At 45.7% G+C, this 26,548-nt stretch overlaps 1 protein-coding gene across 12 annotated transcripts in view; it reads left to right on the top strand.

Moving 5' to 3' along the window:
* The window catches only part of SLC15A2 (solute carrier family 15 member 2), a 76,370-nt gene that overhangs the window by 27,476 nt on the left and 22,346 nt on the right, over nt 1-26,548 (top strand). For 6 of the 12 annotated variants that reach the window (XM_083841448.1, XM_083841444.1, XM_083841440.1 and 3 more), the window contains exons 2-8: nt 10,750-10,796; nt 14,071-14,158; nt 14,772-14,913; nt 16,730-16,822; nt 17,928-18,027; nt 23,140-23,230; nt 25,367-25,444. In XM_083841448.1, coding sequence (XP_083697574.1) covers nt 10,750-10,796; nt 14,071-14,158; nt 14,772-14,913; nt 16,730-16,822; nt 17,928-18,027; nt 23,140-23,230; nt 25,367-25,444 — 639 coding nt within the window. Of the gene's footprint in view, nt 1-6,501; nt 6,954-7,317; nt 7,472-9,976; nt 10,797-10,851; nt 11,896-14,070; nt 14,159-14,771; nt 14,914-16,729; nt 16,823-17,927; nt 18,028-23,139; nt 23,231-25,366; nt 25,445-26,548 lie in introns of those variants that run through there. The other 6 variants (XM_083841447.1, XM_083841450.1, XM_083841441.1 and 3 more) reach the window with 6 other exon arrangements.

The raw sequence follows: 26,548 nt of genomic DNA on the forward strand, positions 1-26,548 counted from the left end.
GTGATATTTGAGGAGAACGCTGCTTCAAAAGGCTGCCTCTGCTGGCGTGTGATGTGTGTTTCACATGTGACGGGCTACACAAGAAGATCATCTGAGAAAGCTTGGGAACTTTTAATCCTTGAGGCTGAGCCCAGCCATTCACCGACTTCGGTTTGGGATTTGGGGACCTCTGATTCAACCACGCCTTTCTCTTTTGGCATCGAAGCCAAGAGCAGACCATGTTCCCTTTCCAACCCAGAGGAAGCCAGAAGCCTTAAAAAATAATAATAAAAATAAAAAAAGGAAGTTTTGCTTTAAAGTGAGTTCCCCAGTATGGTAGAATGACCGGTCTGATTTCTGTTATCACACTGATGGAAATCCTGTGAGATCGTCCCCTGCTTGGCTTTGAAATGCCCATTTGTGCCTGGTTTCCTCCCATGCATCTAAATCCCAGCCTAAGCTAAGCAGAAAGTTTGTTGCAGCCACTGCTTCAAGACATGGATAAAACCTTTCATACCCCCTTATATATTAAAGACATTTTAAAAACACAAGGTAAAATATCTACAGAGTAACAGAACTAGCTATGGAAACAAGCATGAGATGAGGAGGAGCATGAATTAGTGAAGTCTGGGTCTTCAGCAAGCAGGGGGGTAATTATTTAGTGAGATGATCTCTGGACCCAGCTGAGCTGTAGCTGGGTGGCGATGGTGGGAGGCTGCTGGGGGTTGGATTTGGTGGATGCTCCTCAGGTGCCAGCCCTCTGGCACAGGGGGCAGCGGTTTTGTCTCAGGTTTGTGTGAGGCACAGACCTGCAGGGCGATGATTCCAACACTGGGAGAGCTGCTGGCTCTCTTGCTGCTTCTGATGGCCATGCTGCCCTCCTGGTTGTGCTTGCTGTACTTGACTGCAAATCCTGGGAGCTCTCAGTAGGCAGGGGATGCTGACGCCCTTGCTGTTTTTTTTTTTTTCTTCTCCTTTGGCGTGTGTATGTGCATGCTTATGATCACAACCAACCCCTGTTTGGAGGACTGATTTGTAATAGAAAGGGGGAGAATATAGATCAATAGGTTTCCCATTGTATTACAACCTCTCCTTGCCTTTTAAGCCCTTCTGAGGAAGGAAAGAGTTAATGTATTCTCCAGCATTTTTTATCGTTTCTGCAGAATAATCACCGTTTTAAAGATGCCTGCCTTGAAATTACAACATAATCCTCTGCTTGACTAAACCCTAAAAATCTGGTGGCTGGTAGATAAAAATCATTGAGAATGATCATTTCATTTGAGGCATCAATAACTTCAGCAGAGCTGCTAGGACAACGCTCAGCTGCTCAGAAAATGGTGAAGAAAAATTTCCTGTGTCAAGTAGCTCCCTGCTTGGCCTGCCATCTCCAGCCGTGCTGGCCGAAGCTCCCGGGAGTCAGATTTTCTGGAGGTGGAAGTCCACTCCTGAAGGGCCTCAGGGTGTGTGTTTTCCTTCAGGGCTTTTCTCTGAGAGGGTGGATGGTCGTGCGTCATTCCTTCCTAGCCTGTTGGGTCAGTCACTCGCCCTCGCAGCCCTCAGTTTGGGGGCTGATGCAGGAAGACAGGCTGGAGTGAGCCTCTTTGTGCTGATTAGGGTCAGATGCTATCACCTCAGGGGCAGTTAATTGAGGGGTATCAATAGACAGCAGGCCATTTATCTCTCTAATTTTCCTTTCCCGTCTGTTATTTAATAAAACAACTGAGAGGGGAGCTGTATTAACTTGGCTTTTATCTTTAATTTTGTGATTGCAGTAGAAGCTGGCGTTTGAGAAGTCACTGAATACAGGATAGAATTGGTTCTGTAATAATAATAATAAGTTGTTTTTCCTCTTTGAAAATAACTCTGGTCTTTAGTTGAAAGATTTAACTGTTGCTGGCAGTCAATCAGCCAGCACAATTTGGGCTCTGAGCACTTGATTAGAATAACTTTAAGGAAAATTGCCTTCCTGAATCAAGTAAGGATCCATTAACCTGATGAAACAGGGTTTGCTTATCTGAGAGGTTAAGACTGAAAACACAGCCTGGGCTGCATTAGATGAGACCTCTTTTGGAATGGCATAAAGACAGAAAGTAATAAAAACACCATCTGTCATGTCTAGTCAATCAGATTTGGTATAAGAGAGGAATTATTCCTCCGACTTTACTGTTATTAGATCGTCTGTTTGTTAACAATGGGAAGCGTCAGGAATGCTGAAAACTGGTTCTATTGCCTCAAATTATTTCTAGGCGTCTTTATCTCGGAGCGAATGAATATTAATCTGAGCTTATACAGCAAAGAAATATTTCTAGCTGAATACAATGCTAAGGCGTTCCATGTTGAGTCTGTTTGGTGATTGATTGTTAGATGTAAAACTGAATGAGAGACGAGGGAAAAGCGCCATGTACACTTCGCTTCTGAGAGCGACTATTTCTATAAACAAACCACTTCTTGCAAGTTGCCAAGCACTCAAAGGTTTCTGAAGTCAATTGAATGTATACCCCGTGAGTGGCCCTCTGCGTGCCGTAGGGCCGGCGTGGCCAGGTCTTACCGTGTAGTCTGGGCATAGCCGAAGGTCACGTGAAGGGTGACTGCTTTTTTCAGCACGGGTTTATTAAAGCTAATAAACGTTGGTACTAATGGATTTCTCTGTCACTAAGTACCAGCGTGGTCTCCTCTGTTTACCAAGGGCTGTGCAGAAGCACTTGGAGACATCCGAAGCTGAATACTGAACAGCAAAGGCATCAGCTACAGGCACAGGAGGTGTAAGGGGTGGTGGACAGCCTGTACCAGCACGTCCCCAGCACCACTGCTGCGGTGGAAACACCACCGTCCCTTGTCAGGCTCCAGGGCTGAGGCTGCAGTGGGTGCATTAACTCACCCGAACAGGCACATCTTTCCCGTCATCTGGCAACAGCTGCAGCTGGCACATGCTGATGCTGCCTGCAGCCCATGTGTACAATTTCCATCTTGCTTTTGCTCCCTGTTCGCCAGGCAGCTGCTTTCTCCAGGAAAATAGGTTTAAGGAGATAGCACGTGTTAGAACTGGTAAAACCTCTGCCAGGCAGGTTTTGCTCTGGTCAGATGCAGATGGGGCTACAAAGTGGGCTACAAACTGTCAGAATATGTGGAGACCCAAAAGTTGGAGACCCAACTTTTTATTTTAAAGGGGTCTCTGTCTAGTTTTTTTTGCCTCTCCCTCAGGGACCTGATAGAGGGAAAACCCGTGGAGCTGCTGAGAGCTGCTAACACTGCCCATCTGAGCAAACTGGTCCCTGTGGTCACTGCGGGGGGAGGCTGAAAAGAATGGATGGCACTGCCAGCTCATTAGGAAAATGCAGGGAACCAGAGTTAATGAATCTTGGATGAGCCCCTGACCTGCGTGGCCCTTGGTGTGGCAACGGAGGGAGCTGGTCCAGCAGGATCTGATTAAAATCTCAGTAGAAATGCCAGTCCCTAGAACGCAGAGGGCTGTATCATATCTGTGCTTGCGTCTGGGAGGGGTCGCTGCTGTAGAGCTGAGATCTCTCTGGATTAGATCGGCATTTTTTTTTATTAGGACAGAGATATTTTAGGGATTTACATGTTCCCTGGCCTTGGCAGCTTGCCCTAATGAAACACTGGTTACACAACAACAATCCAACTTAAGCTTTAGTCAAAAAAAATCAGCTGTCCCGAGGTATGGTGAGAATAGCCTCTGCGTGATGGCAGAGATTTGAAATTGTGCAGTGCATTACCTCTCCTGACACAGAGAAGCTTGCAAAGAAAAAACAATCAGGCTGTTTATTGTGGACGCATGGAGAAAAAAAAATAGAAAGAAAAGGCTACAATTAATGCTTGCCCTGAGATTCTCCCAGTTCTGTAGCCAGATTAATAAATGAAACTGTTCACCCCAGATGTATGGAAGATTAGTTCTGCTCGTCTCTCGTTTCATGTCCAGTGGGGTTAAGGCTAGGAAACCTGTGAGATTTGCTCATGGTGCCTGATGAATAGCAGAGTCAGAACTGAACCCTGCTGCCCCATCCAGCAGCCGTGCACCCTCCTCCGCTGTCCGACAGACCCCCGGTGCTGGGCGTCCCTGCGAGCAGGCTGCGAGGAACCGACTGCTTGCAGGACTCCAGCATTTCTCACTACCAGCTGCCCCTGGCTGAAGGAGAGGCTAGCGGTGAGTAAAAGCAGCTTTATATGGCAGAGCTGGATGGGAGCGGGTGTGGGACTCGCCACCAGGAAAGAGCTGCTGGCCAGCTGAGGGGTCAGTGTGAAACGGGAACTTCCCACGGCAGTATCCATCCCAGAGGCTGGAAGCGAGCACAGAGAGGAGGGCAATGCACCCCAGAGGTGACTGAGACACTGGATGCAACTGTCCTTTAGATTCCTTCAGACCTGAAGCTGCTGCAGCATCTTCCTCAGTAGCTGTTTTTCCTCTCTGAGCCTGTGGCAGAATAGATCAGTATCTGTTTTTTCTTTCCTGTGATAACACTAAAGGCGGGGAAGGCAGCTTGATGGACAGACTGCTGAGCTGGCACGCACGAGGTTTCAGTGGAGGCTGCCTTCATCAGGACAATTTTTCCCTCTTTTGCTCATCTCTGAAGTGCAGATACTGATACCTGCTCAGTGAAATGCCCTGACACCTGCTGCTGAACAACACTGTAAGAACCTGCTTATGACACCACCGGGGAGAAAATGTTCACCAAACAGCCCTCGGGTGCCTTTCCGAAGTCCTGCCGCACCACAGCCATCCTTCTTCCAGCTGCAGGGACCTCCCACCTCCTTGCTCTGTGAAGGGGACGATCCAGCCCCAGGCAAGTGGACTGGGCAAACCTTCAGATTTTTCTCTTTCCAGGCTATCTCTGTTATTCAGAGGTTTTGAACAAAGAGCCTGAGTGATGCCCAAGCCAGGCAGCTGTGGTGTTGGGTGTGTGAGAGACGAGCCCACCTTCTTTGTTAGGGGCATAAAAAAGACATTCAGAGTTTGGCACTTACACCCTCAGGAGTCAAACAGCACTGAGTAGGGGGTTAGAAGCTGAGCTCACATTGCCTTTTACACTTTCTTTTTTTTTTCTTTTTTTTTTTTTTCCCCCAGAGGACACTGTTGCTGACTTTACATACCTGTGTGAACAGTAAAACTGGGTATGTTTTAATCAGGGGCTGTCTCTAAGAAGTGACTTGCATTCTTTAAATCGCTAAAGGGGACATGAAGGACAGAAAATACAAACATCCCAGGGATCAGACATGTGCCCTTGGGTCCGGATTGCCTGGGGCACCTCGATGTCCATTTTTCTTTGTCTTGAATCTGCTGAAACCAGTGCTACCAGTCGGCTCTGAGGCAGGACACAGTACCTTATCGCAAGGCATCAAGTACAGCTCGGAACCTTGGGGGGAAGCAGTTGGAAAGGAATACAAGAGGTCGCTCAGCCCCAGCTCTCCTTACTGACAGCCCGAATAGTTAAATTATTCCTGGTTTTCTATGCAATATGTAGCTTTCCTTGCTTTATACTTACTGTATACCAAATACTAGAGTATTTACTTATTTTTAATCAGTGGTTTGTTCCAAAGGACTGCAAGTTTAATTCTGGAGTCTAATTTTTGTGATGATTTTTGTGATGCTCCCATCCTAAGAGCCTAGAATGTAGTTTACATTTGTGGTTGTACTTTGTGCTGGGTTTTCTTCTTCTATTCTCCCTTTTCTCTTCTTCTCCTCATCTGATCAGCTCTATATTCTGTGTTTTGCTTGAACATTCCCTCCAAATAAAGAGAAATATCCAATTTTTTTTCATGCTATAACAGTCTTATAAAAAGTCCTTTGGAAAGAAAAGCTGCTTCCAGATGTGTTTTCCGCCCCCTAATCTTCTAACAGAAGTCACAAGCATTACCAAGAAAAGCTTTTTATTCTTCCTAGCAACTATTCTCTTTCCATCTTTTCTTTTCTATTGCATTGTCTGGCCTATCATGCTCATTCTTCTTTTCTGCTTGTTTTTCACGCTGCTTGCCCAGAGTCTAATGCTGCTAGCTGTGCCATCCTCTACTTTGTACTTATCTATGGTACTCATAGTATGACTAATGCTCCCTGGATCCTGGCCACACATCCTACATTCCGGATTTAAATCCTTCTTACCATCTATCTTTAATATATCTGGTATGAATAGTCTGCTCTTTTGTAGCCATAATTAAAGTTTTGCTTCAATCCGCCTTTCGCTCACAATTTACCATCACCTTTTTATGAGTTGTCTGCGCTGTTCTTCCTTTCACTTCAACTTGTGCATCCCTTGTTGCCCTGTCAAATGACTCGTCATCCGTAGGACTTTATTTCTTGTTTCATTTTGGAATTTGATCTGCAGATAGCTTGGGCCGCTCGCTGTTGCACGTGCAAGTAGCTACTGCTGCATGTGTCCTTTCACTGTAAGGTTCGGATGTCTGTCTGTGTTTCCCTAGCGCATCTTTCTAGTCTTCTTCCCCTCTTCTCCTGGGCCAGACTTAGTTCAGCTAATAGCAGAGTTCGGTAGCAACTGCCTATATGCTTGTAGCCTTGACTATATTTTGTATTTTGAGGAGGTGAAGAGAGATACAGAGCCATGAAGCAGGTGGGACTGGGATTTCAGTGCAGTGAGGAGGGGAAGAAGGATGTGGGTGGCTTCGGGGCAATGATGTGTGGTGATGGAGACTCCACGTTACTGCTTAACGCGGAGAAATGGCTCACAGTGAAATTCTTTGTCTGTAGAATATATCTGGGGCTTTCCCCTGCAAGGGAAATGCCTTAGATCCTTTCTGAAAGGAAGTCACAGCAGTTTAGAGGACGTTATGGGGGGGAAGCAGAAAGGAATGAACAACAGAAGCAGGCCAGAAAAAATGTCGATCCTCCTTCAGGTGTCTCATGGCTCTATGGTGAAAAAGGGGCTGGGAGAACGGCATGTCCATGTTACGTCTGCGTTCCTGTGTGACACGTGAAGAACCAGAAACTGAAGCCGGTCTGTCAAAAGGTGATGAAACCTTGGGTCTTCTCACAGTCTTAACTGCTAACAGATGTGCATAGTTAGGGCCAGCTCTGTAGCTGGTGTACAGCCCCACAAGTCTGTCTGGTTTTATTGCCAGCTGTAGGTCCTGTCTAGCCACAGGTCCAGTCCCTGTTCTTGTCAGGTAGTCATCACTTTATTGAAAGATAATGTAGTTACAGTGCAAAGCGACTGCCTCTGAACGTCCACAAGAGGTGCCATGGTTAGAGGCCGTATTCATGAAGGTGCATTCCCTGGGACATTTTGGCGATGAACAGAGACTTCAGTGTGACTTCAAGATCCAAAATAAATGAAAGTTTAACTATTTTATTGGTGACCAAAGGACTGCTGTTGGAAGTGAAACATTAACAGGAAGACAGAGCGCCGAGAGGTTCAACGAGGGTCATCTTCAGGCACAGCAGAGCTGGGGGCCTCCAATGTGCCCGGAGCAGCAGGCATGGCAGAGAAGGATGGCGTGCTGCAAGCTGCAAAGGAAGCCCAAGCTGGTGAGAGAGCTTTTTTAGATTTCTTCTTGCTAATCATAGAAGAAACTGAAGGCAGAAAGGTACCAGCAGTGAGAAGTTTCTCTGATTGGAACAACACAAAAATACGGTAAAAGTACTATAAAAGTGTGACCAGTGTATGTGAATTCAGAGTAAGACTCATTAGAAAGAGACCAGAGTGGCTGAGCTGGAAATCAGGAAGGAATTGTACCACAAGATGAATGCAGATATAAATGAACGGATCAGTTGAGTATAAACAGATTAATGTGTACAGCACTGCAGCAGGAAGCAGCGAGAATCTAAGCGCTGTAAATGCAAAGGGAAAATGCAGATTATCCTCCTGTGGATTTGGGGATCTGAAAAAACTTGAATGATGAACTGAAAGTCGTAGAATAATGTATTCATGGGAATTTCTGCCTGTTCAAGGCATCTGGTAGCTGAATATTACATTTAAGCATGAATCATCATGCAGATTGCCCACTTGCATGAAGGACAACTCAGAAAAGAGTAAAGCTCACAGAAAGCAGTCCTTGCTTTCATGTTTACCAGTTGAAGTTGTTTAGAACATGATTTTCACAGAAATTCAGGAGGGACAAACTTCAGAAGGGCACCTCATCCATCTGCCTGTCAGTTATTCTTCTCATCTCATCATTGATGAAAATGGAGAATAGTTGATATCTGTGCCTTTTTTTCCTGACAACAGGTAGGGGTAGCATTTGATGGTTTTCTTTCCTGAATTTCATCTTAACTATTCCAAAGCCACGAGGTGGTCTCTCCCATTTAGCAACACCATTTTGAATTAATTGCCTGTTCTCCCCCAGGCTCACCCCATCCTGCTTCCAGACACAAAGATGAGCAGCACGCTGGCAGTGCTAATGTTCTCTCTGCTCAGGGGAAGCTGAGGACCTGTGTTTCCTGCTTTCCTAATCTGATGAAAAAGTACTGCTAGCTACCCTGTGAGGGATTTTCCAGTTGCCCGCTGTACGGGTATTTCATCTGAACCCTATTTTCCTGGGGAGACATTAGCGACACTGGAGTCAGGATGCATCATGTCCATAGCTGCTGTAGCTGTTACACCCCTGATCCTGTCACCAAAGAATAAAACAATCTGATCTGAGAGCACTTTTGCCGATCCAAAATGGCTGTTTTGTAATCCTTACTCTCGTTTTGGTGCTTATAGAAGGGATTATCTGATCAGGTGTCTCCCCAGCTATGGAGGAACATGCCTGGGCTGTCCCAGCCTGCCTTTTTAAAGGTAGTGGTGAAGCTCCTCCTGCCTTGTGGCTCAAAAACTGCATCTAGCACTTGAAGGAGAAATTCATCAGGTTGTAAAAATTTGAGCACATTTTGAATTTCCAAATATTCTTTAAGTGGTTTTTGTCCCATTTCACCCACGTTTAACTGGTTCGTTTTAATGGTGTTAAGTATCTTGGTTCTTTTTTTTTTCTTTTTCTTTTAAGCGACGACAGACAAAAAGAGCACAACATTTCTGGCTTCTCTGGATGAGCTTTTGTTTGCTCGTTTTCTAGTTTAAATAAGACTTTCATTTCCCTTCGTCTTTCTCCAATATTGACAGCATTTCTAACACCTTTTCTTATTGCCTTTTGTGTCCCCCGCTAGCTGTAATTCATTTTGTGCCTTAGCTTTTCAGCCTCTATCACTCTATGCTTGATCTGTTTGTTTATACTCATTTCAGAAATGCCACCTTATTTCCATCTGTGGTACAATTCCTTCCCGATTTTCATCCCAGCCACACGGGTCTCCTTCTATCGAGTTTTATTCTGAAATCACTTGTATCTGAGTTGCTTGCAGATTTATTCTCCCTAACTTGTTCTCACTGTTTGGCATGAGTTGCCATTTATTTCCAGACGTTTGAATTCCTTTTCTGCCTTTCTGTCTGAGAAAACCTCCTGGCAGCTAATGGCCTAAACATCTCTGCAGTGTATTTGACAAGTAGCATGTTAATCCCACCGACTGATGTGTTTTTTCATGCTAGTATTAAAAAGAAATCTTTTAGCTTATGTAAAGCACAGGGCTGCGTACACACACAGAAAATATAGCTGCAGGATGCTGAAAATATTAAGGCATCGCATTGCATCGGCGTGGGAGCCCTGCAGAAGGGATGAGAAACCTTTTCTGTCTTGCTTTTGTTGTAGTCCTTTAATAACTTGGCTGTGTTTGCCCTGCTCACCTGCGCTTGGCAGAATACAGCAGGCCTCTACTGGGGATTGTCTGGAGATACTTTGGCTAAGAGATACCCCCAGCCAGCTCAGAAATATTCCTGCTGCCTTCTACACGGTGTTAGGCTGCAAGAACTCGAGTACATGCTGGCCTGGCGGGCAGGAGACAGGACCACAGTGCTCAAGGCCTGTTCCTTGCACTGCCCCCAGCTTTGGGTATGCTTTTGGGTCATTCTCGTGGGTTTAATGAGTCCTAGCTCCCTGGAGGCTGTTTGTGACACCTGAGAAGCGGCCCAGATGAAAAGCAAGGTTGCACGGGAGTAGGAAGTATAGGAGGTGTTTGTCATGTAGGGAGCCCAGAGGTGGAGGTGGCCTTTTGCGTATAGGAAGTAGAGATGGGGCTTGGGGCTGCTCCGGGGTGCTGGCTGTGCCATCAGGTTAAACTGCCCCCGGGGAAGGCAAGGTAATTCCGGGGAGCTGGTGTGGAAAGGTGCCCCGGGTCAGCGAAGAAACGATTTATCGCAGTGCAGGTGTCCGTGACATCCAGCGTCCGAGGGTTTGAGCGTTTCAGTGGCCATGACTTGGGATGGGTGTGTGGCTTTTCAGTGGAGCGAGATCCCCACAGAATAAACCTGCCGTTACCACGCTGGGAGGGAGATGCACGCCTTGCTCCTCAAGCTGCAGGCTCCAGAGGTGGCTGGGACTCGGGATTTTTATGCAGCTCGCATCTGTTCAGCATACAGTGCCGTGCTGGGCTGATGCACGTAGGATAGCTGGGGGCATGCCAAGCAAACAGAAGGTCTGTGCCACAAAGTGCTGACAGCCCCAACCTGTGAACGATTTCGGCTGCGCTCCCTGACTCTTCCTGAACTCTGCAGTTGTCTTTCCTAGCGGCATCTCCCTCCCCTTTCGGCCCTGGCTGCAGAAATGTGCTCAATTAGGGTTAACTCAAACTGAATCAAACTTCATGCCTGAGGTTGGAAATCTTCCCAGTCAACTCACCACAGCCACATAGCATGGTGGGAGACAAGGCGAGAGGGGAGATGAACGCTTTTCAGAGAAACGAATCCAAGGAAACTTTGTTCACTTTTATTTCTGCAGGAGATGATCCCCCCAAAGGAGATTTCCCTGTTCAGAAAAAATCCCCGGTGAGTGTTACAGCTGGTCTCCTTTTCTTTGCTTTCTGCTCAGCTTGCTCTAAACATTGCAAGATCTCTCTGTTCTTTCCTCTTTTGTGCTCTAGCTAGAGACAAACACCCTTTCTTGCAGAGAGTTGAAATAAGCATTAGCAACTCAAGGCAAAAATCCCTGCACTAACCTGATTAAGTTAAGAAAGGACAGCTTAAAGGGAAAAAATGAACTGTCTGCATCTTTGGGAAAAAGGGTAAGGGTTTTCACTGCTGCCTTTTTCCTAAATGCTCCTTTCCTTGTGGGAAAAGACTTCCTTCAGTGAAGTGAAGGGGAATGATGTGAGTGGGAGGGAGGGAACTGGGCTGTACGTTTGCTCAGTTTGATGAGACACACCAGGGAAGGGTCCCCAGCTTCTGCCCAGCAGAAGGAAGGACAGGGACAGAGGACAGGCCACTGATGCCTGTGCCAGAGCCTCAGGTTTACAGCTTTGGCTGTGAGCTAGAGCCAGATTCAGCTCCTTGTTTTCTTACCTTGCAGCTTTGATGTTTGTGTAAATTCTCAGGCTAATTCTGGTTGGGTGCTTGGCCTTAAAGTACTGTACGCTGCATTGATTTGGGGGAGAAAAGGGCTTGTTCTGCACCTGCTTTGGTTTGCAGGACAATGTGGTAATACTTGCTCTTGCAGTCAGTCATGTCATTAGCAAGCCAAACCTTTAGCTCACAACGTCAAGTAGTGTGCAGACAGTAACTATTGGCTATCCACAGCTCCTTAGTTCCCTTTTGCAGCGAGCCAGCAGGAGAGAGGGGTGAAAACAAACACCTGCCACTGGCACTTTAAATGACCTTTTTTTTTTTTTTTTCCCCCCCTCGAAGACACAGACTATCAACTTCCACAGTATCCTTAAGAGCTCCATAATCCCGCAGATCCCAGGCTTACCGCGGTTAGCTAAGCACAGCACAGTACCCGTGTGCTCCTGAATCCGGGCTTAGCCTCTTTGCTTTTGCTGGGGCTTTCTGCTGAGCAAGGTCCTTCTCTGCAAAAGCCAGCACACTGCATCCAGCTCTCGTCATGGATGAAGGCCGCCCACTTTTGGATGTCCAGGCAGGCTGTAGGCAGGTCAGTGATACAGCAAAGTGAATACCCCAGGGCTTCTGCCTGTGCCGATGCTGTCTCATGGCACACAGGCCAGGTGGAAGTACCCCTGCTTGTAAGTCCCTTGCTCTGTGCTTGTAAGCAATTACTCAAGGTGCTGGCTCAGGCACTTGGGCAGGTTTGGCTGGGAAGTCACTGCCTCCTGCTCTCCTTTCCCTGCTTGCCCCTATTCATCGTTAGGAGGTGCCTCTCCCAGAGCAGGAGTGGCTGAAGTGGGCCGCTGCCAGGGTTTCTGTCGCTGCAGGTCACAGCGAGGCATGTTGTACCTTCTCCCGTTGGAGCTGAATCCAGCAGGGCTTGTGCATCGGGTGTGGAGCGGTGAGCTCAGGCAGCAGTGACCCCGACACCTGGCTGCCTTGGGTTTGTAGAGTCACGCTCTGCATCTCCATCAAACGTTATTAAATCTCATGAGTGCTGATAGCGAGGGCTGTGAAAGAGAGAAAGAAAAATATCCCCAGTATATCATTTTACTTCCAAGTTCAAAAAATGCCTCCAAGCACCCACAGGAAACATTATTTGCCTCTTACAGCTTTTCCTCTGTATTATGAAGAGCTTGTTGGAGAAAGGGACTGTGTGTGTGTCTGTTTCTGTGTTTGTGCATTTGCAGCTTATATATGCTACCGTTTTTAGGCTGGTCTCAAAGCAGGAGGCCCCAGTGCAGTTTCCAAGGGAGCCCACTCTGTCTTACAAGCCATGTATTGAGCACGATAGTTTTAGCGTAAATAATAAATGAAATGGATAATCACATATTTATTCAAGTAAAACAAAGAGGCCAAGGATTTCTTAATAAAAAAGCATTCCACAAATAGTGAGAGAAAAGTATTTCAGAAAAGGACAAAAATATTTGTCTTTAGAGATGCTGGGTTAAATAATGGAAAGTGGGTTTTTGTTAGGGGTGTTGTTTTTTTTGCAGACTGCCAGCATCTTCTCTTCTGTGGCTCTTCTATAGTCTCGCATCATTACCTAGAGTCTTGTAACCTCGATGCCATTGCTTGGGAAATCCAAATAAGCTCAGGTCTCGTGGTGGAATTAACCTGAATAAACATATCTCTTTTCTTATCTGTATTTGCATTTGGGGCTCTGGGAAGTACCACAGGAATTCATTATTTCTGACACGAGGCACAGAAATGCATATGAAGGGTTCATCTCACTTCACAGGCCCACACCGTGGCTGTTTAAAACCACGGATAAAAACGCAGCTGTTAATCTCACACCCACCTCATCCCTCACCCCGTGCAGGGCCAGCCCGTCTCTCCCACTAACTGGCAGGGTCGGGCAGTGCTCTGAAAACCTGCTCTCCTTGCTGCGAGGCAGTGGAGTTAAGCAGCTTCCAGCAGCTCCCAGCTGCTTAGCTGCGACTGCCGGGGGGCAGCAAGAGGGCTGGGGGCCCGCACAAGGTCGTGCTAAGACTCTGCTGTCCAAATGCCATGTATTTCGCTCAGAAACTTCTGATTTTAGCTGGAGAAAAGTTGGATTCAGTGAAAGAGTGGCCAGGCTCAGACAGGTTTGAGAAGCCTGTAGCTGTTTTGTTTAAATTTTGATTAATAAATTGAATTATCCATAACTACGATGGCATTCTTAGAATATGCAATAGAGGCTATGGCTGATGCTCTGCCTCAGGAAACATGGTGACACAGTTCGGTGAGACTGGGGTGCAGACACTGAGGGCAGTGGTTGCAGGGGAAGGAGCAGCTCCCTGGGGTCTGTCAGCTGCTGAGGCAAGGCCTGGTGCGAGGAGAGGCAGCTTTTGGGGGGCGGGAGGTAGCTACATGTGAAGTGTAGGAAGAAAAGGCATCTGAAGGCGGTTTTGCATCTCCGTGGGGTTTTATATTGTAGCAGAGAGGCGGTAGGACTCTTCTGCTGGAGCTGCAAGCGTGGTGGGCACTAGCTGGTGGTCTGTGAGTCCCCATGGACTTCCTTACCGGGCCAACACCAGTCAGGCTGATTCAGTGGGGAGCCCTGACCAAAGCAAGACAGCTGTGCGGTCTCCTCACGCCCGTGAAGATTGAGGGGATCCATCCCACAGGCCATATAGGCCGCAGTGAGCACTTGGGTTTGGGACTGGCCTCCTCTCTGCTGCCCAGGCACTGCGGGTGAAAGCTTCCACAAACCTGGTGCTTTCTGCTTTGTTTCCCGCAGAAACTCTGTGGTTCCAACTACCCCCTGAGCATTGCCTTCATCGTGGTGAACGAGTTCTGCGAGCGCTTCTCCTACTATGGCATGAGAGGTATGTGGCCCATGTCTAGGAAGAGACTTGTCCATCGCTGGGCGTCCGTACACACCAGCCTGGTGTTCCGGGGTTGTGCTGTATGTGGTCACGGTTGTCTTTCAAAGTAAATTGGTATTTTGGCATGAACAATGTGCCCTAACATGGGAGCTAGACCTGCTCTGAGCAGAAGTAGTGACTACAGACCTCCAGTGTCACTTCCAGTTTAATTTTTTATATGATTCTCTGTCTTGAATGTGGTTTTCCAGTGTGTGATGTGTTTCACTTGTGTGCAATCAGAGCGTCAGAGGACTGAATCATACAGGCACCTAATTTGCAAATAGAAAAAATGCATAAACAGAACTACAGGTTAGGGTAGGATAAGATAGAAAATATAATTTCCAGCTCAACAAAAATGTTTATGAGCAAAGAAAGCCTGGTACTGGCATATCTCATTTGAGCATTTCCTGTGTCAGGGATTATGAGGAACAGGTCTGAAAGCACTGATCTTTCCACAACAGTGCTCATAGCTGCTACACAAATCAGTGTTTTTCTTGTCACTGTGATGTAGTTTCCTGCTAACCTGCAGAGATGCACATTAATTATCTGATGTGGTCTGCTCGCTTCCTTTTAGCTGTCCTGACGCTGTATTTCATAAGCTTCTTCCACTGGGATGAGAATCTCTCCACTGCCGTGTACCATGCCTTTTCCGCTCTCTGTTATTTCACACCTGTCATCGGAGCCATCATGGCAGACTCGTGGCTGGGGAAATACAAGTAAGTAAAGTCATCTCTCTAATTCATACAGAATACATTTATGCCACGCAGTCTGCAGGAGGTTCAGTGCTGCGTGTGCTCCAGGTTTTGAGCTTGCCCAGGGTGCGGCAAAGACGTGCTTGCAAAGGTCAGCTCCTCTCTGTTAAAGGATGAACAGCTGAGCTGTTTGCTCGTGCTGTTCTGTGCTCCTCTTTTTCCCAAGGACCAATAGGCAACAAAGTTCAAACAAATTGAATCACACCAGGTTCCTCCACCCTCCTTCCGCATGCACCTCGAGGAATCTAAGGTGTAGCGGTTAACCCTCAGCTTGCTGAGATCTGTTGCTGAGACAGACTCAAGGATGGTGAGGAAGCAGTGTCATCTTCTGGATCTAGTGGTTTCAGATGCAATGTCACTAATTGTACCTACTTAACTTACGCTTTCTCAGCACAGGGGATGTGTGAGTGCACACATTTTTGTCCCAGAGTAACCCAGGTTCACTCAAATCATCTCCCTTAGCACATAACCAGGTAAACTCTCCCTGAGAAAATTAAGGAGTCCTCCCTTAGACTGATAAGTTGTGGGGCCATCATCTGCCCAGAGTGGTGGTGAGCAGCTGGATACAGGACATTCTTTCCTTGGCACTGTCTGTTCACTGCCTGAGGAGTCTTGCTGTCAGAGTGATGAAGTGCAGCTGAACCTTTCTCTATAGGACTAAGCGCATCTGGCAGGAGAGCCTCAACATGGAAAAAAACAGCTGCAATCTGCCTTTTCAGCAGAGAGCTTTTAAAGGGATATCAATATTCTTTTTCCTTTGTGCTCAATTTTAGTTATTCTCTTGTCCTTTAGAATGAAAAAACAAACAAAAACAATTGGGAATTTTATTAACTTCATTATTTGAGGTTTCACCTAGCAATGTTCATTGCTTTTTGAGGCTATTAATCTTGCAGCAGGATGATGTGAGAAGATAAATCATTATGCACGTTTTTGTGCATTAGATAAGAGACTTCCCTATGTCTTAATGGGTGGTGGCTTTTACTGTAGTAGCTGGGCCTGGCCAATACCCAGGACAGGATAACAGATTAGAGGGGCTTTTAGGAATGATCTACTGTGGCTCTAAGTTAGCTGTTGCAGCCAGGCTCTGGATATGTCGAGGACCACATCTGTGCCCAATAGCTCATTGGCTTTCTTCTAGCACCTCTTTCCTAACACGTCCTTCCATTCCCTCTGTGTGTGTTTAGTCTGCATATAAATACATAGCTGTGTTAATCCTGAAGATGATGAAGGAGTGTAATGCACTCAAGAGCCTGGGGCAGATAGATGAGCTCAGTCCTTCAGAGGTACTTGAGATCCAAACCAGTCTTGTAACAGGAAAATCACACCACTAGTTTGGATGTGGCAGTCAGGTGGGTTGAGTGTGGGCAACAGACCCTACAGATGCCTTCCAGCGTAGGGATTCAGTTAAGTGCATGCTACAAACTGCCAGTTAGTAGTAGTCTGGAAACCGAGTTGGACTTGAACAGTGCTTGCCTATTTGCCTATATCTATTTGCATGGTAAGACTGGAACGTTTTTAGTTTATTATGCCCAGCAACCTCTGCAAAGAAAATAGGGTCTCTCCCTCCTTAATCTCAACCCATTTGACTATCTCTTTCTTCCAGTGTGTTCAGTGCTGACACAGAAGAGTTATAGGTGTCTGCGATACCAGAGATACGGACAAAGCAGTTCCTTGTGCATCTGCCAAGTAGACCTTCCGTATCAGGAAGCACAGGCACACTCTGTTTTCAGATCATACATCACCCAGCACCTTCAGTCACAGCTGTTTGCTTTGTTCACAGGACAATCATCTACCTCTCCATTGTGTATGTGGTCGGCCATCTGATCAAGTCAGTGGGCGCAATTCCATCCCTGGGCAACCAGGCGGTTCACGTGTAAGTAGCTGTCGAAGCCATAACGCTGTAGGAGGTTGCAGTGGTAGGTGGCTGACCCAGGACTGCCATTTGTTTCACCTCCATGAGGACAGCAGTCTGGGGACCGTGCATGGGTTGCTCTTACCAGGGAAGGGTTTGGGATGTGTGATTAAGCAGAAGAGGGTGTTCAGAGTGCGAATGCAGCAGGAGGAGTTGGAAAACACCGCTGAGACCGAGCCCTGTGACACAGGGACTTCTGACCATGCCTGTCTGCTACACCATGCCGCTGGAGTTTGTTTCTTCCATCCAACTTCCTACACCAGCCTCCTTCTTCCCTCATTTTCTCATCAGCACTGGTGCCCAGCTCAGCAAGGTCCCCTTGTGTGCGTGGGAACACAAACCCCTAAATACACATTTTCTGATGTGTGGCAGAGGAATTGAATTGTCTGTGTTGCCTCCAGGGTACTGCCCTTCTTGCCCTCTAGATTCCAAACCGATAGGAATTTCAGAGTAGTTCTCCAGCTGGTGTCTCTGAAACCACCAGGCTGTTTTTGCCTAGGTACTCAGGGCTCTAAAAATACGTGCATGCAAGCAGGAGTTTCTGGTTTACAGAGCAGCTTTTCTTTTTTCTTTTGTCCCAGACCTGACACTTGGTTCCATACAGACATTGCTGTCAGGACAACAATGGGATTTTGAGGAGCACTGGGAGGTGGAAAGCACCCAACAGTCTAATTCAAATAATTTTGCTTCAGTTATTCAAACTGGAAGTCCTATATGCAAAGGCTTTGTTTTTCCTTTTTTTTTTTTTTTCTTTTCCTCAATTTATCTCTATAATCTTTTGTTCTCAGATGAATGAAAAATAATCCCTTGATTCTTCAATGTCTGCTATGTCCACTGGGCCTTTGAACAGCAAGAAACTGACATAAACTTTTTGGTTAATTGACTGATACTGAATAGAGAAATGAGGATAACTTGTTTTTTTTTTTTTGGTACTTAACTTGCTTATCATCACTGCCCATGTGCAAAAGACAGTGATATCAGAGGAATTGTGGTTGGGTGACACTAACATGCTCTCCTAAGCGCTGGAAAGGTTCTGCAATGGTGTTGTTTTTGTTCTTGCATGAAGGGTCCTGTCTATGGTTGGTCTGTTTTTGATCGCCCTTGGAACGGGAGGTATCAAGCCCTGTGTCTCTGCATTTGGTGGGGACCAGTTTGAAGAGGAACATGTAAGATTTCATTTATTTCCTAAACTCTGCAGTGTCTGGTTACTTTATGAGGATGTTTGTGTGATCAGATTCTTTTGTACTAGAATAAGGTCCCATTTGCTAGGAAAAGATGTAGTAGGATGGTTTGCATGAGACTTGAAAGAATCGGGATGCTTCAGGAAAGGAAAACACTAATGGAACGGGATTGATATCAGGAAGGATAGGTCATAACTGCATCAAATAATCCAAATGTTAATGGGATGTCAAAGTATTTGGAAGATCCTGTATGGCACAGCGTGGAAAGGTAGCTATTTCAGAACCAGTTTAACAGGTGTGATTATAACACACTGCAGTGCAACACATCAGATGAAAGAGAAAGTTGTATCACCAGGCTCTGTGCTTTCCTGGGAACTTTCCCTCAAAACAGGCACCAGTCATAGTCTATCTTAGATGTTTTTCAGAAAGAACTGTAGAAAATTCTAGCCTTTCAAAGACAGTTCTAGCACCAAGTGTATCCAGAACATTTTCTAGTTATTCCAGAATGGAAAGTTCTGAAGAGCTGGGAAGCGCTGCTTGTATTGGATCCTGTGAATCACAATCCAGTAGCTTCACATCCTCGTTCTCCACCACAAGTGTTTGGCCCTGGCCCCCATGTCCTGTAATGCACCAATCTTAAACTCCCGTTATGCAACACAGTAGCTCAACCAGGGATAAGGTTGAGCTTGCAGTGAAGCAGGTCAGAAAGCACTACTTCAAGGTGAAAAGCATTATTTTCAGATTGACCTGAAATTAAACACTTAGATTTATGTTGATCTAACATAAAATTTCATTTTTCTCAAAGACAGTATTCAAATCAGCAACTTCTCTGAATGACATGAGTCACAGAAGGGCTCTACTACAAGGAAGAAAATAAGTGTTTGAGTCTGTGACGAGAAGGCTTTTAAAATCAATAAGGATTATTTAGGATTGACAGCAGGAAAAGAATTCCAGAAATAGGTCAAGAAAAGTACTGAGAAAGACTGGGACTTTTGGAAGATGGAAATTTCTGTCAGCAGAGGTATTGAATAAGGACACTAGAATAATGGTCTGTCAGGAAAGGCACTAGTGGAGTTGGATAAGGGATGGCCCCTTGGCCTTGGACAAGGGATGGGAGCCCTGTAGGGCAGTTTGTTGTTTGTCTATTGCAATGTCCCAGCATGTAGTCAGCATTTAACGAATAAATAAAACAGACTAGAATGACAGTTTCAAAATGTGGAGAAGCCTTGTTCTTTCTACACATGAACTCTGTCATACTAAAGTGATGAAGCTTACGGTTGAATAATAAGGGGTAACAAACCCCAACATGTTTCATGGTCACTTTTTCAAAGCAGGTCCTTCTGCAGGAGGGCCCATCCTGTGCTGTCCGTCAGCCCTGGTGCTTTAGAGGATGCTTTGGAAGAGGGAGCAGCAATCAGCTGGTGGTCACCAGCCTCCTCAGTCTCCAGAAGCAGGCTGGCAGTACAGCACATGTGCTCTGGGAATATGCTGCGCGCATACCAGCATGTGGGCATCCCAGCTCGCAGCGCTAATAGCTGTCCCAAAAGGATTGTAACAGGTGTTACAGCAGCATCTTCAGAAGTGCTACTTCTATGAATATTAATGATTAATAATGTTTATCCAGCATCTTTCAATTACCACCTAATTACAGTATGATAATATGTACCACTTATCTTCAGAGTGTTTTATAGACTTCAGCTAATGAATCTCTGCACCCCAGTCAGGCACATAATATTATTATCCAAACTTACAGTCACAACTGAGTTACAGAGAAAAACCTGAATTGCCTGTGGTTGTGTGGGACTGTGCCCATTCTCCAGCAGTCAGACTACACCTCTCCAACAAATTTATCAAACGCTAAGGCTCAGCCATTCCTCTGTGTGTTGCCTTCAAGGGAAACTAATTTAGAAAAAGAAAACTGTAAAAAGCCTTCTGATAAGGACAGTATGTTCTGCTCTATTCATTCTTTTCAGAATAGAAAGTTTGTATTTTACCATTTTGAAATTACTTTGTCTTTCAGAAGAAAAAATGGTTTTATGCTGTGCAGTAGGAAATTTAAGTCTTTAAAATAGGAATGAGAAGTTTTGATTTTGTAAGGGATGGAAGGTTTGGGGCCAACCAGAATACTTTTCTCCCCTCCAGAGTGTTGTTTGGGAACACTTCCTATGTCTTTCATCTTCTGCCCAAGGTAGGGTGAAATAAGTTTTGAAAATTCCCAACAAAATGAAGAGTTTGATTCCCCCTCAATTTTCAGGACATCAGTTTTCAGGACACCAATAAACTTCGGCTGAACCCTTAAGTGCACAGGCTTAGTTGCTCAATCTGGAAACTAGAGATGTGGTAGTTCTGCGTGTAAAATTAATAAATAAATTGCCCCTGCGGTTCCCACATAAAGACAAATTTAGGTTTTGAGGCAAATGCACACCGTTAGTCTGGTTTTCTTTAGAGTGCTTTGTAAATTCTTGGATCTGCCAGTTTGAGAACTGTACTACTACAAGCAGCGATGGAGACCGATACAGCAGGAGATCAGATAGGGAAAGCAGATTTATCTGCAGGAGATTTCCAAGCATCCTCATCTATAGGATTAGCAGTCCAGGCTAAGAATGCTTGAACAAAATTGTATTTATGATATGATATATAAATGCACAGGCTGCTGTGTTTATTAATTAAAGACCAAAGCTGCTTTCAAACAGTGTGGTATGGTTTTTAAGGTACTAAATAGCTTTCTCTTTGTTTCTGTTTTTTTTTTTTCCCCTGTTGCCAAGGAGATCAGGATTATAACATACAGTACCTTTTCCTCAAATTAGCTAATCCAAGTCATGTTACTAATGTATGTCTGCTCCAAAGATTAAGAAAGTAAAGAAGGAATTTGGGTGTAATTTACAAGCTGCTAGGTCATTAGTTTTGTACTCGCTTCTGCTTCTCTGACCATTTTTTCCATCTCTGAAATTTGTAAATGTGTGAAATGAGACGCCCCAAATCACTGGCCTCTTATCAGCACACTGGTTTTGGTAATTGTTGCTCTAGACTTTATCACGTCGAGAGCTTTGTGCTTGAGTCTTGCTCAACTCTCAGAAATTCTGAGTTGTTGAGATATGAGAGGTTATAGATATATCATAAGAATTTGAATAGAAGAGGTCAGGACTGAGGACTCTTCTGCAGTACCATATCAAGCCATGGCAGGGCTATTCTGTGATCAGGAGAGTTTGCTGAGGCTACTGATTTTTCTGGATTTCTTTATGGTGACAAATAACTAGTCACAGAGGTAGAATGAAGAAGAAAATTTACTTTTATTAGCTTAGCACTAGAAAATAGCAGGTATCCAAAAATTTTGGTGAGGACAGAAATGGAATTTAGGAGGCAGTAAGATTCATTGCTGTTTGCTGTTCACCATAGGAACAAGAGATAATGATTGTAAGGCCTACCAGTTCTTTAATCCAGGATAAATCACTTATGAGTGACATATGGATTAGATTCTGAGATGTGCTAGGAAATAAAATCCTGCAAGAGCCAAAAACTCAAGCTGATGGGATACCTTCATAACTGTGCTGGGGCAAGCCAAAAAGCCCTTCACCCAAGCCAGGGGACACCCAGCACCCCTGATGGGTGCTGGTGGGAGGTGATGGGACTCAGCCTCACCGTCCCAGTACCTACTTCACAAGGTGACATAAAGAAAGTCCTCCTGTGCTCTCCTGCCTGCCCATCCTCCCTGCAATGATCTGCTGCGGTAAGAAGCTTCTTGCCATACAAAGTACCTGTTGGCTGCACCATGGTCATTTTGGGATCCCAGGCTTCATTCCTTATGAGATGTCCTCTTTACACGTCTGCAATTATTCACATTTTCTTCTGTTTTCCAGCCTTGTGACTATTGTTGTCTAAGGGAGCAAGATGTGTTTGAAGGAGAGGAGGCAAAACCAGACCTCTGGGGATCTTCCTCACATTGAGATGAATTAAAGTTTCCCAGTCAAAAATGTGCTCAGGTCAGAGAGATGAGGCTCCAGGTGCCCTAAGGAGCTCTACCAAAGCTCCAGGTGCCCTAAGGTGCTCTACCCAAGCCATGTCCCAGGCAATTTGCCCACTACCATTGCAGGACCTGGTGACAGCTTGGAGTGAAGCCTAAATACATATAAAACATATCATCTACCCGGGCTTGGGCTGTCCTTAGATGCTGGTTTCCCCAGCTCAGATGTCCAGTAGCTGGTGATACAGACGAGTGTGGTGTAGGCCAGGTTGCCTTCTCTTCTTTCTCCACTCTACTGGCCCACCCAGGCACGGGGAGGAGGTTTAGCACTGTGTGTGCATGTATCTGTGCAGGTGTGTCTCCCCTGCAAACAAGGAAAGACTGCTTTGGAGTGAATCCCTTCATACATTACTTCTGTGGGAAGCACCAAATCAAGTTCTTGATTGCCTCCAAATTGGGAATTATGTGGGAGGCAAGAAGATTAACAGGAGTCCTTTGGCTGTATGGACTGTAGCATGTTACAACATCAGTTGAATTTTGAACTCTTCTCTTGGAGTTCAACCCTCAGTCAGGCTCTTGAATTTGCTCCTGTAGATTTAATTTACCCTATTAGTTTGAGGTTGACTGGCCTCAGCTTGGTAATCTCCTGCCTGTTGGATCCCTCTCATTTGCTGCCACTCTCATCTATGCTGTCTTTAACAACCCCTCAATCTATGCAGGTTTCTTTTTCTGTTTTTACATAGTAAGAGAGGAGGGGAAAAAAAGAGCTCAGACATGGGAACAAATGATGAGCTTGCCAAGCCACGCCAAATTGGATTGAATTAGGTGCCAGAGGATCTGAATCATGCTACTTGTTCTGAATAAGTAAATGCTCTCCCCTTCCAATCCCACAGCACTCTCCAAGCAGTGGCTTTTCTTCCGAAATGCCAAAAAGCCCCAAAGCGCTTCTTAAGTAACGTGAGCTGATTTGTGTGAGCTTTTACCATCACCTGAAGGCAAGCTTGTTTGCTTAACATTTTATGCACTGCGTGTCAATATTTACCCAGCCTTCCTAACAAGAGAATTGATAGCGTTCAATTTGCAACCCCGATGCTGTGCATTAGCCGTGACATTGATATTGTCTTCTCTTGTTTTAGACCTCGGAGAGAAGCAAGTTTTTTTCCGTCTTCTATTTATCCATTAATGCTGGAAGTTTGATCTCCACGTTTGTAACTCCTGTATTAAGAGGTCAGTGTTGATTTAGAATAAGACAATAAATTAGCTGCCCTCTGACTACTCTGCTGTGCATTGTTGGGCTCTTATGACAACTGAATGGCAGAAATTACATTATCTCCGGATTGGCCACTGTATTGCATTTACGCCTTGTTAATCCTGCCGTAGCAGCGTAACAGATTTATGGTACTAGCAGCAGACAAGTCGCAAAAAACACATTCCCAGCTGTATTTCAAAGCCAGCCTGAACTGTCGAATTAAAATATGGGAGGTGGAAAGAACTAAATGGTCAGCTAAACTTCCTTCTGGCCAGTGAGGGATTGTTCCCTGTCTTGCCCGTAGGTAACCTGTGGGTGGGAATTGATCTTTGGCATCGTGGGCAGGCATCAGGACCGAACGAATTATCAGGGCTGGTTGTGGAGCCCCACCTTCACCGTCCCACAGGGCACTGCTGACTGCTGGAGGACTCTGTCCTGGCACCCAGGCATGTCTGCTGGGGTCTGCTTGCAAGATTGCAGCCCTGAGCAATTAGCCTTGAGGACAAAGCACAGGCCTCTGCCCCACTTAAGACCTACTTTACATTCTAGCCTTGCTGCTGTTTCCTTCATTGTATTGTAGTGCCCAGAAACCAAGGGATTGGCGTGCTGTAAATACAGACACAGAGGCAGAGGGAGGGCAGGAGGGTAGCAGGCCGTAGGTGAAGGGGATGGGGACAGGGACAAAGTAGCCTTCACACTCACTAGCAATTTTTTCCCTTCCACCCTGTAGCCTCCAGGAAGCTTTCTTTGTTTGGAGCGGCTATTTCAACAGGCCGTTCGTTTCACAAGGCTGTGGGCAGTTGTGCTTTGTCTCACATTTACAGCCCCATGTTCAGGCCAAGGCAAATGTTCCCTCTCCACAGCCAGCGTTACCCTGGGGAGGGACTCTCGCTTGGTGTAGTCAGGGGGCTGATGAAAATCTGGTCCCTTTGGAACATCCAAACTCGTGCCAACGCAGCGTACCAATAAACTAGTTGCAATGTGGAAATAAGGTGGAGAGGATGGGGAAAGAGTACAATTTCTGCTAAGTGTGAAAGCTTTTCCTGGAAAAGCAAGAAATGTTGCTCTTAGACATTTGGCAGAAGTGCAGGATATTTTTAGGTGGAGAAGTCCAACTCATTTTGCATGTCAAAAGTTCAGTGTGTCCATAAGGTCTTGCTGCCAGTTGGAACTCAGCTAATTTACTGAAAATAAGCAAATAAGTGTTAGGCACTGCACACAGCTATGCAGCTGACCATGACTGCCCAGGGACAGCAAACAGGAACAACTGAAAGCTTCACGGGTTGTTTTCCTGTTAACTGTGTTGGTTTATTTTAGTCATATTTATTTGGTTTTGCTCCACGTAAGATTGCAGTGATTTGTAGCCACTGGCACACAGACCTAGACCACACTGCTGGTCTGCTGTTTGCAGCCGGCCTGCTAAACTCGTGTGGGGTGAGAACTGAGCTAGGCCAAGAGGCCCAGGGTTTCAGTGAACCATACCTCAGATCAGTCGAAGCCGTGCTCTGACAAACCTGGCTTCCTGGTGGGCAGGACCTGACACCTGGAGCAGGCAGCCTCTCGTGAGACTGGGAAGGAGGAGAGCAAGGGAACTGGAGATGCAACCAGAGCATTAGGTCTAATGGCTCCCACTTGTTTAGGAGTAGGGGATTTTCCTTCTGCCTTGTCCACTGTAGGTTACTAGGAAGTCAGATTTGGGTTTCTAGCTCAAAAATTCATGAAGCTGGCACAAATAATGTGGAAACATGGTACTGATTGCTTAGATCTATGCAAATACATAACGATTTGAGGTTATTTTGTTTTGTTTTGTTTTGTTTTTTCCAAATTACGGTTCCTACCACTTCTTTCTACCTATTTGTCTGCCCTTTCCCTTCTGCTCTTCTGATCAATATCCCATTATCAGCTGCTGCTGCTGGCAGACACTAACCCTGCTTCCAAATTGTCCTCGTCAGGGGAGGACAACTGTTTCAAGGAGATTCAATTCACAGTGTCAAGCACCAGCAAAGAAGATTTAAAGCTAAGAGAAGTGACTGATTTAAGGGAAGCAAATCAAAGACCCAGGTAACATAAGTCTGACTGTAATGAGATGCTTTTATTTCTGACTTCCTTTTTAGGGGATGTGAAATGTTTTGGAGAGGATTGTTATGCACTGGCTTTTGGTGTCCCAGCAGCACTGATGGTGTTGGCACTTGGTGAGTGAAAACTATAATGCTTCTAGTAGTAGTTACCATTTGTGAGTCCACTTATAGATGAGAAAATGCACAAGTTTACCAGCTCTGGATGGATACTGTGATGGGAAGCTCAAGGGTACAAGGTTGTCCAACAATTTCACAGTTCAGAACAGCAACAAAAAACACATGGTTCACTCAGTGGTGGGCAGACAGTGGTCATCCTGAGATCCTATAGCGTGACGCTGGTGAGCGAGTGGTCTAGTGGGTGTATCACAGTACAGTTACCTTGTTCAATATAACAAAGGGAGGCACCAAAATCATTCTCCTGACGGACTATAGCTTTGCTTGTCAGTAAGTTAGGTCTTTGAGCTGCCATCTGAGCAGTCCTCAAAGTTCCCCAACTCACAGAAGAGAAGCTTAGTATGACATTTCTAACCTTTGCACAGGCTTTTTGTAGCTCGGGGACATCTTTAATGGATCAGACTTTTGCCTCAGAATCTGTTTGCCACCCAGAAATCCCAGAAGAAGCTGAATGAGATGCTACTTTATTCTGAGCTGTCTCAGTTTGCTTGGCTGAAGTAATTCCCACAATTATAGTGACAGCCTATTATTATGTTGCAATAATAAGCCCTCATTGCCCAAGAGTCCGGAGGCAGCCGCAATCATCCTACTCCCTAAAGCTTGCATCTTAGCCCCATTAATGTACTGTCAAGACTTCTTCTTCAACCCCTGTCAAATACCTAGCAATTTCTACATTCCTACAGTTACTCCTCAGTAACCAATATAGAGGACACCCCATTAGCTTTAGTTTCACAGTTGCAAGCGACTGAGGGGAGCAGTCCCCTTATTATGCTCCATTTGAGAGGTTTAGACACAGCATGGGGTGACTTCTCATTCAGCTTGTTAGCTTAATTGAGAGACCAAGCAATTGTTTGATTTCACCATAGCATCTGTGATTTGAAAAGTTCATCCCCCAGAGAATGTGAGTGCTGCTTTTCCCCCTCGAACTTCCATCCGGCAGAAGGATCAGCACACTGAAGAAATGTCATCAGGCCACAGCCAGTGTTACAGCAATTATTTTCTAAAAGTGCGTGGTCATGGGCCTGAGCAGCTTCTCTTTTCCCA

Source organism: Anser anser, assembly GCF_964211835.1.
Source record: "Anser anser genome assembly, chromosome: 6".
Classification (NCBI taxonomy): domain Eukaryota; kingdom Metazoa; phylum Chordata; class Aves; order Anseriformes; family Anatidae; genus Anser; species Anser anser.